The following is a 21005-nucleotide window of genomic DNA, read 5'->3' on the forward strand; positions in this document are numbered from 1 at the left end:
ATCTTGAAGATTGGGTGTGTGGCCTAGTGGGTATTAACGCCCAACACCATCTGTGTAACTTCTATCACAGTAATTTACGGAGGTTTTTAATGAAAACCCTGATAGACATCTCAGGATTTTCAGTTGGATTAGTTGTTATAAGAGCTGCCACTTGTAATGTATTTTTCGTCAACATAGTCTTGTCATTCCTGTTCCACTCCAGTCATTCCTGATTTCCTGTCTGGTTTTTGAATTGTGGGCCACATATGTAGGTTGAATACTCAGCCACAACACTATTTTCTTGACGTGTAAAGAACAGAAAATTAATCTGCCTGGGTTGTATGGGCTGAATGGATGGAGAGAGCTTGGAGTCAGAGCGGCAAATTAAGTGATTGCTGAACTAAGTAATTTAGGCTACTTAGGATGTATTTTCTCACCTTTCCCCCCCTCTCATTATGTTGCCTAGGCTGGCTTTGAACTCCAGGGCTTAAGGGATCCTTTTGCTTCAACTTCCTGAGTAGCTACAGATATGTACTACCACACCTGGCTTTTTCACCTTAATAAAAGTATGGAGAATACTTTGGTTGTTTATATTACTTGAAGAGTCACTTAGTAGAATTTCTGTGGAGAAAAAGTTTAGTGTGCTTGAATATATTAGCCTATCATCAAGATTTATTTAATGGTGGCCAGATGAATTTGTGTCTGCTGAGGCCTGAGGGTGGGTCTCTGAGGTGGGTCTCTACTCACACACTCCATAGTGTTCATTGACTCACACTGTAGGCTGGGGGTGGGAGCTGCTTCCAGTGAACAAAGGATACCTGATTCCTCTTCTCATGGAGCTGATATTTTTCTAGTGACTGATGTGGTCATTTTCAGTGTTGTGTTCCTCTTGTTAGAATTTTTCTTTTAGTCAAAAGCCCACTTGTTTTACTTCTAATGCTAAACAATTGCAGTTGTTTATTATTAAAATAGTCCTATATTAAATATTCTTTACATAGGGAAGAAAGAAACACTAGACAGTTTTGCTTGCTGGTTTCCAAGGAGATATGTCTTGGCAAAACTTATCAAGTGCTTTTCTAAGAGAACTAAAGGAAACGGGTTTTAATGCATTTTGGTTGAGATTTTCCTAAGGACCTAAAGGGTTTTTAAATCGTAGTTTCCTGTACTGCCATTCCCACTCCAAGGGAATCTAGAAATCTAGTTCTGCCTAATCTTGGATTTTGTTACTTATTGTCAGATCTGGGAAGAATCGTAACCTTTCGGGATCTTCATATATTCAATCATTCGTTTATTCATCCACTATCAAATCTTCATTGTTCACCTGTTATATATCAAATAATCTCTAAAAGGGAAGAAGTTGAGAGTTGAATTGTTTCCTTTAAGACCTAGTTTTAAAATTCTATGAATTTATTATTGTGATAATGAGATTTAGGGCTTTTGTAGATAGTAGAAATGTTTTTGAAAGAACTGAAGAATGATAAATTTAGAATTTTTATTTTTAGCTCTTGAAACATTTTAGTGAAAAAATTCTGTAATGTGAATAATTTTAGTGTTAGTTTCATTCTGATTAGAAAACAATCAACATTTAAACTCAGCTCTGGGGGTCTTTATGGTTACTTTGGTGTAGCACCAGTATGGGAGTTTTAGAAATGTTTATCACCCTTCTAGGTGCTTGATTCTGTCTTTTAGAGTCCTGGTTGTTTACGCATGTAGTAGTCTTGAGATATGGGAACATCTGTAACCGAATGTGAAGAGTCACCCTGAAGATCTGAGTACCAGTGCTTTACTAATTAACCTGGTATTTGCGCATGCTGCCAGCCAGATATGTTATATTCACCTAGTGTCAGGTTTCACAACTTCATAAAGGGATATTTTAAATTAGTTAGAAATTAACATAGTATTGATTATGCAAACATTCACTTAATACAAGTAAAATGTAACATTTCCTCCCATGTGGATTGTTGGCTGTTGTAAATCTGGTCTCATTGATGGAAGATTTGTTCTAGTTTTGGCTGAGCTATTTACTATTCCTATGACTTGGGGTGTTTTTCCTTCTTTTACTCACCAGTAATATTCATTGGACACCCGTTAGATTGTAGATACTCTTCTCATCTGAGGGATACCTCAGCCAAGAACTCAGCAAGATGGGAAACCACCAGAGAGTTTTGTTTACAAGGTGTTTTGATGTGATATTTTTTAAAGAACAAACTGTTTTTTAGAGAATAGAATGGGGAGGGGTACCAAGGTTGAAACAGGGAGAGATGTCAGAGGTTTCTGGAAATAATCTAGGTGAAATTTGGTAGCAGTGGTGGAGGTAATGAGAAGTGTCTGGATTCTGGACATATCTCAAGTGGGACTTACAGGATTGATGATGGGTCAGGTGAGGTGAGGCAAGAGAAAGTGTGGTCGGGATGACACCAGGGTTTTTGGCCCAAGCAACTGGAATAATAGAGGTGCCATTTATTGAAATGGAGATGACTGGAGGAGCAGGTTTGGGTGGGGGATTAAGGGCTGATTTGTACATGTTAGGCATGAGATAGATGCAAGTGGAGAAGTCAAGCAGGTAGCTGAGCAGGTCTGGCAGTCTTCGTGAACTTCCATTTTTCCATCTGTGAAATGGGGAAATATCTTCCCTTCTCAGAATTTTTGAGATCAAATGAGAGAAAAGAAAAAATGTTCAAAACAAAACAAAACAAAACAAAACAAAAAAACTAAAGCCGAATCCTATAGTGGTGACATTATTTCTGGAAAAAAGACTGATTACCGCCTTTTGTACTTTGTGGTCTCTTGAACCATTTCACTTAGGCCAGAATGTGTTGGAAAAGGTTAGTATTTGTTCTCCAAAGACTGGTTTCTCTCCTAATGAGTGGGAAAACACTCTTTGATTCATCCCACAGTTGTTGGACAACTTCTGGGAGAACTTGGTATTTTGATTCCCTTCAGGCTGTCAGAGGCTTCATCTTGTGTAGAGCCACTGTGTGGGAGGGTGGCCCCAGACTTACCCCTTCATAAAATATCTGATCAAAGCAATTTCATTTAGGTCGAGGGTATTGTAATAGGGAAAGTGACTCTTAATCATTTGTTTATTACTTTAGGTTTTCTCTAAGTTAGCTCATTTAACAGTTTGTAGTCTGATAGGTCAGATTTATTAGGGAGGTCACTCTCCATGTTTCTCAGTTCAGAATCCCTATTTATATGTGTTCCTAAGTATTTTGATCACTTAAATTTTTTTATAGGCCGGAAATATGTAAAATGTATTTGAACCTATTTTCTTATAGGATTGAGTATAGATATTAAAAAGTCTTATTTTGATCAGTAGTATTTTGAATTTACTGCGTCTTTCCTTAGAGGTCTAGTACTAGAGATTTGTATCCTGGAAATGTGATACTTGCTTATAATCTATTCCTTCCCAATAGTTAGCTGTTCCCTTCCCTTTCTCTTTAGACATGAGGTTGTTGTTAATTCCTGGGTCTTTAAATTCATAAACAGTTTTGTACAGAAAAACTACTGTTCTTTGTTGTCCCCCTAGTTTGATCATCATGCACCAACATTCCAGTGGGTGTCACTGTATACAGGTGCCTTTGAGAGCCTGACCCCCATAGTTAAGTGAATGTAACTGTTGATGAACAATTAGAGGAGTACTAAGTATTCTGGGTGTTCAGTGCATGGCAAATAGTGATGACTTTAATAGTGAAAGAGGGTATCAGGGGAGCAGGAGTTGTTTTTGGTGGATATCATGAAGGCAAGAATTATTTTGGTTAGCTCTCTGATATCTGTCAAGCATGACTGCCTCTCTTGATGTGGGGTTTTTGTCAGGTCCTCAGATTTATCAAATGGGCTTACCCATTTGCCAAGTAATTAAGTTCTGTGATCTTCTGCTTTTCATGGAATTGGCTTACTGTATGTCATTTTATTTCAGCTTCTAATAAACTGAACTGTAGGTGTGCAGTATAATATTACTTGACATAATTACTGAGAAGGCCGCAAACCTTTTTCTTTCTTTTTAAAGTATGTATTAGAAGATTTAGATCAATTGTAATAAGTAGTTTTAAAAGGATTTCTATGTTTAAATCTCTGTCTTTTCCATGCTTACTTTTTCCCCTTATAAGGAGCTGACTGACTTAGTCTGAAATGTCTTAGGTTTTCCAAGTCATCTGATGACTTATTATTTGAACTTGGGTGTGATACTTGGTCCTCCTGGAGAGATGCTCTCTAAATGTCTGAAGTCACAGGGTTGTTTATGTACTCCTGAAGTTTTTTTTTTAGAAATAACTTTATTGAGTTTAATTCACTTAACATACAGTTCTAACATTTAAAGTGTGCAGGTGAATAGTTTTTAGTATATTCGCAAAGTTGCGTAACCATCTCCATAAATGATTTTATAACATTTTCATCACTCCCAAATATAAACTCCAAACCCGTTTGCCATCCATCCCCAGTTCTCCCCAACTCCACCCCCTTCTCCCTGCCCACCTGCCCTAGGCCACCACTAACCTACTTTCTGTCTTCATAGATTTGCCTATTCTGGGTGTTTCTTATAAGTGGAATCATATAATATGTGGTATTTCATGACTGGCTTCTTTCTCATAGCTCTGTCAAAGCGTGTATTATTTCTTGTCAAGCACTTTAACTTTGGTAGTAAAGTTACAGATTTCATATTTAAAACCAGATATTCCCTGTCTGACACTGAAACGGAAACTACAACCTGTGCTGGGGCTAGAGAAGATGGCAGAACCACTGGTTATTGAGTATGTGGAACAAGGAGTGAACTTCAGAGCTTTCCTAAACAAAATAAGACCTACCTGGGCTGATGCGCCACGCACTGAGAGCAGCGATTGCGCAGTCATCTTGATTCTCCTTGCCTGATGCTGCCCTGCTTCTTCCCTGAATTTTTCAGGTACCTCTTGAAGTTATCTCTGAATCTTCCCTTCCTTTTACCCGTGATCTCGTCTGTGGCTTTTTTCCTGTTGAATCGATTCCCATTCTCAGCTTCTCCTCTTAGCTTTACTGCCACCATGTTGGAGCAGACCCTCGGTCTTTCTACCTAGGTGGCGGTAGCAGTCTCCTTGCTGACCACCTGGACTTCTGCTGGCCATGCCTCTGATCGTACAGGTGCCACCCTCGGTGCACCGCAGCGACTCCAGGATCACGTCAGACTCACACTCCCCCTGCTTGCTTTTATGACTTATTATTTATTTATTTTTTTGGTCTTCCTTTCATGTTTCTCTGATTTCTGTGGCCTCTTCAGGGCTGTCTCTGCCTTCCTATGCTGGGCTTCTGCTTTATTCCCTTACCAACTATTCTGATTTCTTTGGACTGTTGTTTGTTTTCAGTTGTAGTTCTTGATAATTAAAAAAGTATGTGAAATCTATCAAGTCCTTCCCCCTTGGCCTCTTTTATCCCTTCTCTGAAGCTTATGCTCCTTGTCAATATCTTACCTCCCTGTCCCTTTGATGCCATACCAGCCCCTGGACTCTTGTTTTATCTGTATCTTTCTCATCCTTCAAGACCCACCTCCCTCACTGAGGTCTGCCTGGTTACTATAACTTACCCTCCTTTCTCCCATCTCTGAAATTTGGTGGTACTGTGTTATATACTTAAAGAACCTAGTGTTTAATAGTTAATGTATAGTTCATCAAGGATGTCTAGCCTGGAGAAGACTCAGAAGAGATGTTATCCTGTGCCAGAGTCTGTCATGTAGGGGTAGGAGAGATTGCTTTGTCTTCTTAGTTCCCACAGGGCAGGGCACAAGGAGCGGATTAAATACAGACATTTGAATGAAAGGACTTTTCTCATAGAGCTGCTTGTAGTTGTGATAGGCCATGTCCTCAGGTGTTGGAGGTGCTCATGTGTCAGGCTGGGTCATTCCTGGACAGGGTCTTATAAAGGGCATTCACACAGTTCGAGGAGGCTCAGTTAGATTAATGATTCTCATGAAGTATCAGAAGTATCTGGGGAACATTTTAAGCACACAAATTCTCCATTTCCACTTGGAAGTTCATATTGAGTGGTCTATTAAGCCAGAGTTGGAAACTTTTGAATTAGGCATTGCTTTTATTTCTGAGATCCTTTGAGTGTTCCATTTGTTTACCAGATTTTTTTGAGTACCTATACTGTATGGCAATTTAAAGTTTTTGGTTATACATTCATAGGGCACAGAGTCTAGATGGGAATGCAGATGACCAGGTGAAAGTCAATGATTTCTCTTCAGGTAGTTATTGATTCTTTGAGGGTAGGGTCTATTTCTTATTTGGCATTTCTGTGCTGCCCCAGAGGAATGGGCACTTTGGTGTTCATTCTTGGTGGGTGAGCTGATTAGCCTGTTGTTTACTGACTTTGCTCCTTGTTACTGTGTCCTTTATCCAGTTATCATCCTTAATTTCTTGGTTGAAAAGGAGCCACTCAGTCTTCAGTTGTTTGTGGCAGGTTCAGCCATTTGGCTTTGTTGCTTCCCAGCAATAAAAGTAATGCTGGCTACCATCTCTTGAGGACCCAGTGTGCCAGGCACTTCATGTCACATTATTGCTGATTTTATAGCAAGCCTGCAAGATAGACATTTGCACCTGAGTAGGAACCAGGATGTTGAGTTCTTGTTTCATAGCTTTTTCTTACATTAACATGTATTACAGCAGTGACTGTGCAGTTCCAGTCATGTTTTGGCTGTGTGAACAGAGTGTATTTTATTGTTGGTAATGCCAGAAAGTCTGTCTACTTATAATAGGATAGTTATGACCACCACCCTGTTACTTAAACTGATAATTTGTTTTAAACACTATGCCATGATGATGATATAAGCTCTCCACCCACTTCTCCAATGAAAGGCTGGTCTTGCTAGTATAATTTTTGAGCTTGGCATGTAGGCTCTTATAGAACTTTCGACTGTCAGGCAACTGCCATATTGTCCAGTTAATAACTTTTACTGAACTCCACCAACAAATTCATCAGTTGTTAGATTCTTTTTTTATGCCATCTCATTAAAAATTATTTTATTTTTATGTGGTGCTGAGGATCAAACCCAGTGCCTCAGACCTGCTAGGCAAGTGCTCTACCACTGAGCTACAACCCCAGCCCCCATCTTTTTTCATGTTGAAGTTTCTTCGAAACAGGTCCTATCAAATTTAACAGGTTAGGAAACTGAAATTAGAAAGGTGAGATAATTTGCCCTGCTTTCAGATGCTTATCTATTAGCTAGGTGTGGTGGTACATGCCTGTAATCTTGGTGACTTGGGAGGCTAAGTCAGAAGGATCACAAGTTTGAAGTTAACCTTGGCAACTAAGCAACTTAGTGAACCTGTCTCAAAATTTAAAAATAAAAGGGACTGGGGATATAGTTCAGTGAAAGTGCTCTGGGTTCCAGGTCCGGTATCCCAAACAAGCACAAAAAAACACAGATGCTCATCTATTTGCATTTTTTTTCCTAGGGAACTCAGGCATGGTTTTCTCTCACCTCCTCTGATTGCTGGCTTCACTGAGAAAAATAGCTGGTAGATGCATGAACTTTTAGGAGAATGAGCAAGTGTCTCAAAATCTCAAAATCCTGGAGAAAGACCTTATATGATATAGTTGGTTTCATCCCTTGCAGTGAGTCAAGGTAATAGATGTCACTGAATGTCCTTTTTGGCCAGCTGAATTTGCTGAAATGTGGGGAGTGACCTCACATCCGGCTCACACCTGCTGGAGAAGTCTTAGGCCCAGTGTTGCAGAGTTTCTATCGTGAATAGATGAAATGTAAATATTTATAGTTGTTGTGAAGCAAGTATAAATCTTCCTGGAGCTCGTAATAATGACAGAGTTATTTTTCTAGTAAGAACACCTTCATTTTACTTCCCTGCTTGGGCAAGATAGGAAACTTGAGACATTTATTTTCAAGAAATGCAGTGTTCTTTCTCATTTAGTGGTGTAGATTCTGATGTGAAGTCACATGCTGTCACTGACTCCTGCCCATTGCCCTAAAATTATCATGCTGTCTTCAACTCTGAGTCTGCTTTGTTTTGAAACAAATGTTCTTTGAGAGCCTAGGGGCATATTAGAAAGATCTACAGAATTTTACAGAGAGGTGAATGAAGTGAATTTAATTGAAAATACAAAAACAGGTGTAACTTTAATCTTGGCTTCTTCAAGTGTGTTTCTACAAAACACGTTTGGTTGATCAAACAGAAATGAAACCACTAGCAAAAGATACCTTTCAGGGCTGGGACTGTAGCTCAGTGGCAGAGCGTTTGCCCAGCATGTGTGAGGCATTGAGTTCGATCCTCCGCACCACATAAAAAAGAACAAATAAAATAAAGGCATGCTGTCTATCTACAACTACCAAAAAAAAAAAAAAAAAAAAAAAAAAAGAAACAACTTTCAGTGAAAAATGAGGACCTTTTTTTGGTGTACTGGGAATTATTGAACTCAGGGGCACTCAACCACTGAGCCACATCTCCAGGTCTGTTTTGTATTTTATTTAGAGATAGGGTCTCACTGAATTGCTTAGCACCCTTGCTGTTGCTGAGACTGGTTTTGAACTCGTGATCCTCCTGCCTCAGCCTCCCGAGCTGCTGGGATTACAGGCGTGTGCCACTGTGTCTGGCAAAGGAGGACATTTTTAATATCATAACTTTTCTTGAGTTGTAGGCTTTGCATGTTTATTGAACACAGTATACCATTCTTTAAGTTTTTTATATGTACAGATCACTTTAAGCCAAATATTTGAGGCTTCTTTTTTGCATTAAATAAATACTCAAGATTTTCTGCTTCAGTTTATTAGATAAAACTTTTTGGCAATTTAATAACAAGAGTAGGGTGATTTTATCTTAAAGCACTTGTTTGCTTTAGTATTTAGTCTCACTTAATCTTATGAACAAAGATTAATTTTGGAGAATATTGTTAAACTTTGGTGACTGAGCAGGGCCTTGATGTGCCTTCCTAGTGGCAGAGAACCCTGTAATGATTTAATTAATTCAATTCCTGGTGCCTCATTTGCATCAAGATAGTCATATCCTCTTCTTGGTTTAGTGCTGCAGCAGTGAATCAATCACCATAGTAGTTCTCCTTGTCTTCTGGTTGCAGATTTTTCATGTGTAACTGCTTAGATTATTTGGAAGCTACCTTTTTAATAATGTTATGTACATGCAATAATACAAGTCTATTAAGAACCTGCCAGTCACGTGTTGACCCACCTGTTCTCAATCCACCAAGTCCATTCCTAAATCTTAATTGAACATTCACTCAACAGGTGCTCCCTGAGCTGTTTTGCGGGAGGCCTGGACTCTTGGTGGGGCCTGTGCTGAGTGGTGTGCACAAGGTACTTCAGGGTACTTCAGTCAGGGGAAACTCAGGAAGAATGGAGGACAGTGTCCAGCAGGAGATGAAGGAAAAGTGTCCTGTCCTCTTTCTTTCTCTTGTTATTATGAAAGCAGTTCCTGAGAGTTGGTGGAAAATTGGGAAAATATAGGAAAGTCTGAAGAAGAAAAAGTCATTCATCTTTCTGTCATCCAAGGATAATTGCTATTTCTTCATGTTTTCTGTCTTCTAAAAATGGCTTATCAACCAGAGAAACACAGAGCTCTATCTGGTAAAAGGGAATTTTAAGGTGAAATTTGATGAGGAGGAAAAAAAAAGTCTTTTTGATGGGAGGACTGCAACCTGGAAAGTTACAGCGTTAGGGGAGGGGTGCCTTGGATTTCTCTGAAAGACATCATGGAACAAAACCAGGAGTAGCATTGACCTTAGATTTCTCAGTGAGTAGTTTCTGAGTTACAAGTATGTTCTCAAACATTGTAAGATGGTTGTTGACATTCCAATAGCTTTTCTCAAACATTAGTTTCATTTTGACCTTTGCTGGAGAAGTAGGGAAGATAGAACCTTCCTTCTAGGACAGAATGTGAGAGGTGACTTAAACAAATTGCAGTGTGTCATGGTCTGAGGTTAGGAGGGTTTATAATAGGGGAAGCAAGAAAAGAAACATGTAAAAAAATGGTCTGTTAAATACTATAATTTTGTGGAATCGTTTCACTTAATTTTTGTAGCAAACCTTTGAAGAAGGACTTTTCCTCACTTTTATGTTTTAGATTCAGAAAATGGACTTAAGAGGCTGAGTTGATTGTCTGGAGCGACAGTATTTCCAGAGGCACACACTGGGCTTGGAACCAGAAGTCTGGATTCCATCCTGTCATTGTGATCTCAGACAAGCCCTTAACCCGTTTCTTCATTTTTGAAAAGGGGACATTGGTGATGCTTAACTCAGGTTGTTGTAAAGGTGAAATGAGGCACTGTATGTAACGTCTTCCCACAGTTCTGATTTGGTTCCCATAAAGAGAGCTCTTTGCTGCCAGTTGGAAGGCAGGAGGCACAGTGCCCAGTGTACAGTGGATGTCCAGCAGATGGTACTTACTCATCTCTTCTTACAAGTCTTCTCAACTTTTTGGTTTTCCTACTTTCTTTCCCCTAGATTTTTAAGGACCCTGAGGTAACCATACTTTTCTTTTGGATTATAGTGGTGAATTCTTGGATTTGTAAAATAAATTCATCTGCATTGCACAGGGGAAACCCATGTCATCATTGACTTTGAAAAGTCATCCTGGACATTTTTTCTTGGGTATCAGATGGGGAAAGGTAATGGTAGGAAAACTAGGTGCTCAAGTGGAGGAAGGGAAAAGGAACAGAGGGAGGAATCAACTTGGGTGTTTTTCTGCATTAATATTGTCTGGGATTTGTAGCCATGAGCCAGAGGTTAAGAGTTAAGGTGACTACTTTGTGGGAAATACTTGATTTTCCTTGCAGACTTATGTTCTTTTATTCACTCATTCCATTAACAGTTGTTGAAGCTCTCCTGTGTGATGGGCACTTTACCAGTCCTCGGGGTTCAAAGGTAGCATTTATGTCCATGAGATTAAGCCAAATTGATAGACTAAAAAAATTACAGTTCATAAGTGCCAGGATAGAGAAAAATGGGGAGAGCTTTGCCAAAATATATTAATAAAATTATTCCTCTGTTTGCTTGTTCCATTAGACTTTGAAAGCTAGGACTGTGTCTTTTGCAAACTTTTGCAACTTTGTATTTCTGGACCCTAATTTTACATGCATCTCTGAATAATGTTTCAATTCAAATCAGGCACAGAATTTATCAGAGTTTAAACTCAGTATATTGGTGGAAATCAGCCCTATAAATGTGGATACCTGATGAGTCCTTGACGTTGCATAATTCCACTTTTAGAAGGTAGAAGATGGAAATTGGACTGATTCATGCTAAGAACTTTGGGTGAAAGAAGCTACTTTGTTTTGGGATTCAGTCACAATGGAAGTTGTATAAGAGAGTCTAATGACCTAGAGTTTTCAAAATAGGGCCTCCTGAAGCTCAGAGAGAAGATGCCTTCAAGGTCACAAGAACTCTAAAAAGGAGTAGGATCTATTCCAGGTGGGAGGGAAGCTCCAAGAAACAAAAATTGTGATTGTATGATTGCAAATAATGATGATAAACAGAAGTAGAGGTGGCTTCTAAAGAAGTCAGCAGAAGGCTTTAGGACCATTGGAAAAGAAACCAGATTTAAAAAAAAAGTTATTGACATATAATTCACATACTAAATAGCCCATTTAAAGTATATAATTCTGTTGCTTCTAGTATGTTCAAACCTACGTGCAACTATCACCATAGTTAATTTTAGAACATATTCTCTAAAATGAATCCCCATGGCCCTTAGCTCTCATCCCTCTACCCTGTCTTTTCATCTCCTCAGTCCTAACCAACCACTCATCTATTTTTGGTCTCTAAAATTGCCTATTCTGGATGTTTCATGTAAATAGAATAATGTAATATGTGCTTTTTTTTATGACTAGCTTGTTTTGCTTAGTATGATAGCTTTTACATGTTGTAGCATATATATCAGTACTTTAGTTCTTTTATTATGAGGTAATAGTGGAGATATATGAAATTTTGTTTAGTCGTTATTTGATGGACACTTGGATTTTTTTTTTTTTTTTTTTTTTTAAGTTATTAACACTCTTTTGGTTAGTTTGGCTAAGGGATTATCAATCTTGTTTATCTTTTCAAAGAACCAACTGTTGTTTCATTAATCCTTTGTATTGGTTTTTTACTCTCTACTTCATACATTTTGGCTCTGATCTTAATTATTTCCTTTCTTCTATTGGTTTTGGAATTGTTTCTTGTTTTTCAAGGGCTTTGAGATGCATCATTAGGTTGCTTATTTGGAATCTTTCTGATTTTTTTATGTATACACTGATAGCTATAAACTTTACTCTTAGAACTGCCTTCATAGTATCCCAGAAGTTCTGGTATGTTGTATTGCTATTCTCAATTGATTCTAAGAATTTTTAAATTTCTCCCCTGATTTCTTCTATCACCCATTCATCATTTAAAAGTATTTCGTTCCGTCTCCATGTTTTTATGTAATTTCTGTAGGCTTTTAGTGTTGGTTTCTAACTTTGTTTCATCATGATCAGATAAGATGCAAGTAATCATATCAGGATTGCTTTGTGGCCTAAAACAGGATATGTTTTTAGAGAAGCTTCTGTGAGCACTTGAGAAGAAAATGAATTTGACTGTCATTTGATAAAATATTCTGTAGATGTTTGTTAAGTCCATTTGATTTATAATATTTTAGGTCTAAATAGTCTTTACTGAGTTTATGTCTGGATGACCTATCTACTGGTGAGAGAGGTATGTTGAATTCACCTAGAATTACGGTACCAGGGTCTATCTGAGGCTTTAATTTGAGTTGTATTTGTTTTATGTGATTAGGTGCATCAATGTTTGGGGCATAAATATTTACTATTGTTATATTTTTTTGTTTAATTGTTCCCTTTACCACTATGAAGTGACCTTCTTTGTCCTTTCTGATTTTGGTTTGAAGTCTTGTTTTGTCCAATATGAGAGTAGCTACTCCACCTTGTTTTGGGGCTCCATTAGCATGGTGTATCAATTTCTATCCTTTCACTCTCAGCCTATGGCTGTCTTTGCCTGTAGGGTGAGTCTCTCGTAAACAACATATCATTCTGTCAGCCTATGTCTTTTAATTGGAGAGTTGAGAGCATTTACATTCAATGTTATAGAAAGATGTTTATTAATTCCTGCCATTTTGATTATATATATACTGTTTTCTGTTTTTTATTTGTTTAGCTACTCTTCAAATGAGAATTTTTCATTTGTGAGCCCTAGGGCTTGTTTTTTATTTCTTCTGTGTGAAGTATTTTTTTAAGTTTTGTAGTGCTGGCTTTGTAGTCATGAATTCTTTTAGTTTCAGTTTATCTTGGAAGGTTTGTATTTCTCCTATGGTTTTTAATGATTGCTTTGCTGGATATAGCAATCTTGGTTGGCAGTTGTTTTCTTTTAGGACTTGGAACACATCATTCCAAACCTGACTTTTAGAGTTTGTGTTGAGAAATCTGAAGTAATTATGATTAGCTTGCCTTGCAACGTGACCTGACATTTTTCTCTTGAGACTTCTATCCTTGTTCTTTGTGTTAGGCATTTTAATTTTAATGTGTAACAGAGAGGCTCCTTTTTGATCTTGTCTATTTAGAGTTCTGAATACTTCCTGTATCTGGGTGTTCATTCATTCTCAAGGTTTGGAAAATTTTGTTGTTAGTCCCTGAAGAAGTTATTCATGACATTAGTCTACATCTCACAACGTCTTCAATTCCAGTGATTCTCAAATTTGGTCTTTTAATGTTTTCCCAGTTTTTGTATATTCTGGTCATGGTTACTTTTTTTCTTTTCTTTAATACTGTTTGAAGATTTGAGGCTGATCACTTTGTCTTTCAGCTCTGAAAGTCTGTCTTTAGCATGGTCTACTCTATTAGAGAGACTTTAAACTGAATATTTTATTTGATTTTTTTTGTGTCTTTCATTTCTAAGATTTCTGTTTGGTTCTTTTTCAGTATGTCTTTTTCCTTATTGAATTTCTCATTTATTTCCTGTACTGACTTCCTTAGATCATTTAGTTGTCGTTCTGTGTTCTTTTGGTCATTTTTATAATTATTTAAAAAAATTCTTTTTCTGGTATTTCATTCAGTTTGGTATCTTTGGAGTCAATTGCTGGTGAATTATGAACTTTAGGATTTGTCAGTTACCTTATTTTTTTTTTCATATTTCGTGTGCTCCCATGTTTACTTCTATGCATCTGCTGGGATGGATTTCTCTTGCACTTCTATGTGTGGACCTTTTTTTGGCACAGCCTTTTCTGTTGTACAGTTATCTAGGTTGAGATCCCTTGTGAGTCTGGTGTCCACAGCCTTTGTGTTAATTCTGTGTGTATTTGCTGTAGGAGTGGATGTCCATGAGTGTGACCAGAGGACCCCTCATAGTTGTTCCTCCCTGGGGCTTAGTTATTAGTTTGGGATTTTTGTCTTTTCTATTTTTTTGTATTAAAGTATTGCTAAAGTTTGAGTGTGGTTAATTGTGCATAAAACAAGGTTCACTGTCTCTTGGCTAGGTTTAATGTATCAGCAGAGTCACCCTGTGAACTTGCAGTGTGCCAGTAGATTCCCAGCACCTCACAGAAAAGGGGGAAATGAACAATAGCGATAACAGAAGCAAACAATATACAGTATTAAAATAAATCCCCGGTGCCTACTCCAACATCTGCAATAATAATTACCATGCAAATAGGAATGGTGGGGTCAGCAGTTGCCAACAGCAAAAACAATAAATAGCTGTGAGCTAGATCTGGCATTAAAGTAAACAGCAGGTGTCAAACTATACCATCCACAGTACCAAAAAACTTTAACAATGTGAATGGTGGGGTCAAGAGTCATAAACCAAATATTTCCAAAAGATGGTAAAAACTACAGTTCCTTAAGAGAAGTGAAAATACAATAGGAAAGTCAAGGAAAGTAGGATGTTCAAAATGTGAACAGAGTGAAAGCAGAAGAGATGTAACAGCGATGGCTCTGAAGGAGAAGAAAAGCAAGTAAACAAGAAACTAATGAGAGAGAGGGAAAAAATGAGGGATTTTGGAGAGAAACAAACAAAAACAAAATAAACAAAACCCCTAATCCTTAAAGGACAAGGAAAAATAACAATCTAATAAGGAATGAGAAAAAAGAAGCAAATATGTATATGTACATATATCCATGAGTCAATTAGCTCAGCAAGAATATTAAAAAAAAAGTCTCTGAATTAAAAATGAAAGAATTGTCTTCACTGAGGTGATCAAAACCATCAGTCAGTATGGATGGTCACCTCTAATGCCTGAGTGTCCTTTCCATTTCCTCTTGGGCTCTCTCTCTCTATATATATTTATGTATACACACACACACACACACACACACACACACACACACGGGGGCAACGAGTGAATGCACAAATCTAGAGAGTCATTAAACCTTTTCTCTTTTTGTGTTGCTCGCTGAGCTACCAGCTGGAGTGACCCAACACAGAAGCTGGTTGAAATATCTTTCTTTTCTTTTCTTTCTTTCTTTCTTTTTTTTTTTTTAATCATAACAGCATTATTTGTTAATGCCCAAAAGTGGGCATAACCCAAATGTCCTTTAGCTGATGAATGGATAAAAAGAATGTGATATATCCATACAGTAGTATATTTCCAGCCAATGGAATGAAGTACTGGTATATGCTACAATGCGGATGAGCCTCAAAAAAGGTCATCAGGTAGAAGAAGCCAGACACAAGCAACCATATAAATAACTCCATTTATATGAAATGGTTAGAAAAGGCAAATCAGAAACAATGTAGATTCAAGGTCTGAGGGGTAGCATGGCTGTAGGTAGGCACCACGGATCTTCTGGAGTTGATGGGTATGTTCTAAGTTGGATTATGGTCATGGTTGAACAACTCTATATTTATTAAAATATTGAATTAATGTATGTAAGGCAGTTCGATTGAGAGTGAAGCCATATTTTTAGTGTCCTCTGTTAGTGCTAGAGACATTGATGTCAAAGATGCAAGGAGTTTGAATAACATTATTTCAATAAAGGTGAGAATGAATTAAAGCAATATTTTTAGTTAATATACATTTTAGCTAGTATTGTGTATATTTAATAAAAATAAGCACTAATTTGGAAATTAATTAAGAATAAGCATTTTGCTGTTTCATCTGTTTTGAAAAGTTTATGGGTTCAAAACTGTAAGTGAGTTTTTATGGGGGGATTGTTTTTTGTCTTAAAGAGGTAAGTTTTTCATGGGAACTTCTTTATTTTCAATAGTATAAACAAAACTTCATTCACATAATAAACATACCTTCAGTGAACTTTTTCATAGTCCAAAGAATAAGAACTCTGAATTAAAATTTGTATTTACCTTAAATATTCCAAAAGCCCATCCATGTCAACCTTGGAATTTTAATCTTGGCTGATAGTATTTCTCTTAAGGGTAAATTCTGATCAGTGGCCAGATACTTATTCTTAATTTTTGCTCTCCAGCCATTTCTCTTGATGGTGCTTTCTGATTCCATACATTCCAGCCTGTTACATGACTTTAGAGTACACTTCCAAGATGAAGGGAAATTTCTTATTCATTATTTGCCTGAAGTCTTGACTTGTATTCATCTTATTAAACAAAAAAATAGGCTCCAAAACACCTACCAATTCAGCTACTAGAATTCGTTAAAGATCTTCTTTACCAGTGGTTCCATTTTGTGGGCCATCCTGAGGTGCAGACTCAGGCCTGAAGTATCTTTCAACTTCCCTTCTCATCATTATAAGGTAGGGTGGAATGGGAAGTACTATTGATTGGGGTTTTGTCTGTATGGACCAGATAGAAGTATTCCCAGGGTGGACAGCTCCGGGTTCTGGGTGGGAAGTTCTGGCAACTGGGCCTTAGCTCTAATCAGGTCTTAGGGACTTCATTGGATGGTGTCAGCTCTGGAGAGCTTAGATCAACATACGCCCCTAGGTAGGTGGGACACACATCTCTGCTGGGAGCCTGGATCTCAGCCTGCAGAGCAGGGGAGTCAACCCTCACAGGTCTTGAACATTCAACTGCCACCAGTACAGACTTAATCCCTGAGTGTAATCACACCTGCCTGTTCAGTTTCCAGCTTCTTTATTTGGTCACGTGAGCCACCAGACTCAAAGGGAAAGTGGATGGCACTCCTTCTTTTTTTATTTTATTTTTATTTATTTTATTTTATTTTATTTTTTTAAAGCAAATGACAAAGACCCAGTTTACCAGCTTTTTTAAACCTAAGCTTAACATTACATATTTAAACAATTGTCAAAATTTTACTAAGTTGCCAGCATTCATGCACAACTAGAAAACGTCCTTAAATTTATATTAAACCAGAAATGTATTACCATTAATGCATTAATATCTTTCATTACTGAATACTGGAAAAAAAAATTATTTCTACAGAAGACTCATCCTGGCAATGTTAGCTCACTGCAGGCTGACACTATGTGGCTCACATGTCAAACACAATGGAAAGCAGATCCATGCTGGTGTTAGAATACAATCTGTCCTAGCACTACTCAAAGTCAAGGCTCACCTTGGATTACGTTTAATAAAAAAGCAAAGTGCTTACAGAGATTACAACAATTTTAAAGACAAAAAAATGGTCCTATTGTGTGGTCCCAACAATAAACTCAAAAGTCTATGACAAATAGGGGCTCCGATGAGCTGTTTATAAATACTTTAGGTACAATTATACTGAAAGTCGAGTTCGTCTGAAATCTTCAAAAAAATGTTCCTGTTAATCCTCAAATGGTGCTTGTTATAGTTTAACATTTCTGTTAAATGGGTGCGTTGAATTACTTGTTATCCAAGCGTAGCAGCTGCTCCTTACCATTTATTGTTAAGGACTTTAACTGGCCATCTTCTTCAACTTCTACTCTTTCTTGACCATTCTCGACAATTCTTTTTGTAGTGATTTTTCTGCCATTTACTATTTTGGTAGAAGTTGATATAGATTTGAAGTTACCCATCCCGCTGCCGCCAAATGGTGTAGAAGAGAATGAAGTAAGGCCACCGTGACCTAGTGACCCAAATGAAGTAAATCCTGTATCAAATGAAGAAAATTCACCTCCAAATGATGGAAATCCTCTGAAAGCAGAGAAAAATGAGCCTGCATCTCGGTTTCTGCTTCCTCGGGGACCCCTTCGGTTCCCAAAAATGTCTTCAAATGGGTCTTCCAAGAAGTCGATGAAAACGGGTCCCTTCCACCAAAAAATTCCCTGAAGACATCATCTGGGTTCCGGAACGTGAAATCCAACGCAAAAGGACTGTCAAAATGACTTCCACCTCCACCTCCACCATTTAAGCCTTCTTTACCATACTTGTCATAGATGTCCCATTTTTTAGCACCTGATAACACCTCATATGCCTCAGCTACTTGTTTGAATTTTCTCTCTGCTTCTTTATTCTCAGAATTTTTATCTGGATGCCACTTTAGTGCCAGTTTCCGATATCCTGTTTGCACAGATACAGGCACAGTGGGCAGTGGTTGTTCTGGGCGTGCATGTTGGTCAGCAGGGGTTGCAGCCTGGGCTTGGCTTCAGCTCTGAGCCCCTACTCTGCACCTTTTTGATGTCCTCGGGAGAGGCATGTCTCTGCACGCCTAGAACGTCATAGTAACCCACCATGTTTTAACAGATTTTTGGAACAAGTCCTGTGCATCTACTTACCCACAGGGAGAACTTCTGGTCAGTCACTAGCCTATCAGGAAGGGCCTAGTCTGGGAAATGATTCAGGACTTGGATCCGAAGACCCTTCGAGGACGCGGTGGACGGGACGGGGCGGGCGGCCGGGTGTTCGCTGTCCAGCACGGCTGCGCAGGTGGTGGCAGCAGCGGCTCCTTGCGCTTTCCTCGGTATCTCTATCTTGAATCCCCTGGGTACAGTCTTCTCTGTGCCTGTTTCACTCCTGTTCTGCTAGGTATGCCCTGAACCACACCATAGGTGCTTGCTGCTAGCATGTGTCAGTGTTCCCTATGACCTTCCAGGCTCCCGCCTCAGCGCTCTTCTTCCCAAGTTAAAAAACAGCACTTTTTGAAACCTGTTCAAGATGCAGCCTCTGAATCAGCTATGGTCAGGCTGCGTTTCTGTCGTACAGGTTTTTCTGTGTCAGATTTGTCTATTGTGTCTTTTTGTTGGTATTATCCCTTCCCTCTGTGGTGACCCAGTGTCCCTGTGGCTGTAGCTGTCACAACCAGCTTGGCTCCAGTGTAGTCTTTCTTGTTCTTTGTTCAGTGCACAAGAATTTCCGAGTCTCCAGGAGTCTGAATGTCCAATACAGAATTTCAGTGAATCTCCTCTTTCACTCACCTTGCTGAGGAGCTGGATTCCAGCTGCTTAAATCCTGAGCTATAGAGCAACTGGAAATGTAGCCTTTCTCCAACCCACCATCTTGAATCTGCCCCACAGTGATTTTTAAAATCTTTTTAAAGTGTGATACACATCATATACAGAAGTCATAAAGGCACAGCTCAGTAGATTATCAGAAGTAAATTTTGTATGAACCACAACATAGTGTCAAGAAAGAGAACATTACCAGCCCCCAGCTATTCCTTTTATGTAACTATTTATTATTAGCTTTCCTTCTTCCCCAAAGTCTTTTGACTTCTGTCACCATGGATTAGTTTTTACATAGTTTTGGAAACTTGTAGAAATGGGATCATAATAGCACGATTTCTTTTGCTTAATGTATAAAGTTCATCTTTGTGTTGCTTGTTGCTGTAGTTCATTTTCATTGCTCTGTAAGTTTTTCTTTGTGTGAAGATCCAACTGTTCATACACTACTCTGGATGGACATTCGAGTTTCTTCAGTTTTTGGCTATTATTTCCTGTATGTGTCTTAAGGTGCACATGGACATGCATGTCTGTTGGATATGACTAAGTGAACTTTGTGTCATAAAGTATATTTACATTAAACTTTATTAACGTGTGTACAAATTAGTTTTTATCCTGTAAAACAAAATGAGGAATAAAAAATAAGTTAGACCACTTTAATTTTAGCAAAAGGGAATTCAGAGTCATTAACACCTTTTGTTTTTGCTATCTTTTCTAGCAAGAAAAAATTCTCAAACAGAAGGGTAGAATACAAAATATGAGAATAAAGCGGGAGAGTTCTTATCCACTTAAAATTATTAAGATTCTCCAGGCTAAAATGAATTGTGTCCCAGAGTACTGAAATCTCTAGTTAGTTCTGAGGAAGCTCAGTTGGGAAACTGAGGAATGAAGACTAGAGAAGTTCCTGCAGTCTGAGGGTGGATCAGTGTTCCCCACCCCCAAAAGAAAGGAAATGGATAAAGTTTCATGTGAATTCCTGGCAGAATTCTAGTGTAGGTTTAAACAGGTGATTTGATAGAACTAAGAGAAAAACCAAAGGTAGTGGTTACCAAGAGCCAGGATAGTTTGACTACTTGAAAACTCATTAATTGGATTTCTTATCCCTTTAGATTCCTGGTACTGCTGGACCAGGGTACAGTTTTGAACCTCAGGGTCCCAGTTTAGGAGGTCAACTTGTAACAAGTATTTTTTAGTCGGTTTCCTTCACATAGTTTTTGAAGGGCTTTATATTGGGGGAAACAGACAGACTAGCAAGTAATCCCCAGATATATGCATAGTGCCTAGAAAGCTGGTCTTGGAAGAACTCTTGTGACTAGGAAGGAAGGAAGAAAACGGGTAAGGGATAGTGAGATAGGGTGGGGGAGAGGCTTGGGTGTAACATTTCTGCTAGACCCTGCCAGGCCGGGCGGAGGGGTGGTTATGAAAATACTTTCTGGAAGTGGGAGGATTGGCTTCATGATAACTGGTTTATTGGCTTTAGAGTGAAGACTTTGCACATCATGCAAAGATATTGGGTCTTTTATTTTACAGGCCTGGAGGAATGCTGGAAAGATTTTAAATATCCTAGGAGAAGAATGATAAGATTTACATTTAAGAAGTTTGTTAATAATATAGAAAATAAAAGGACTGCTCTGAGCTTAGGGAAATAGGAAACTTTGAAGAATGAAGATAGAATTACAGAGGCCTGACCTCAGACGGTAGGTTCCAGGAGGCAAGGGAAAGGAAGAAATTCCAAAAGGTTTTAGGAGAGACTAATATATATTAGTCATTCTGTTAACGTTGTT

The 21005-nt window shown here is 38.3% G+C and overlaps 2 protein-coding genes and 1 pseudogene across 2 annotated transcripts in view; 1 reads left to right on the plus strand and 2 right to left on the minus strand.

Annotated features, from left to right (window-relative positions):
* Positions 1 to 21005, plus strand: part of Sipa1l1 (signal induced proliferation associated 1 like 1) — a 367944-nt gene that overhangs the window by 9482 nt on the left and 337457 nt on the right.
* On the minus strand, positions 16342 to 16583 carry LOC124975734 (protein CEBPZOS-like; annotated as a pseudogene).
* Positions 17592 to 18516, minus strand: LOC124975723 (dnaJ homolog subfamily B member 6-like). Its single transcript, XM_047538307.1, is given in 3 exon segments — positions 17592 to 18077; positions 18080 to 18343; positions 18447 to 18516. Coding segments are annotated over 3 exon segments (726 nt in total). The 3' UTR covers positions 17592 to 17685.

This window comes from Sciurus carolinensis, chromosome 2 (genome assembly GCF_902686445.1).
Source record: "Sciurus carolinensis chromosome 2, mSciCar1.2, whole genome shotgun sequence".
Taxonomy (NCBI): Eukaryota; Metazoa; Chordata; class Mammalia; order Rodentia; family Sciuridae; genus Sciurus; species Sciurus carolinensis.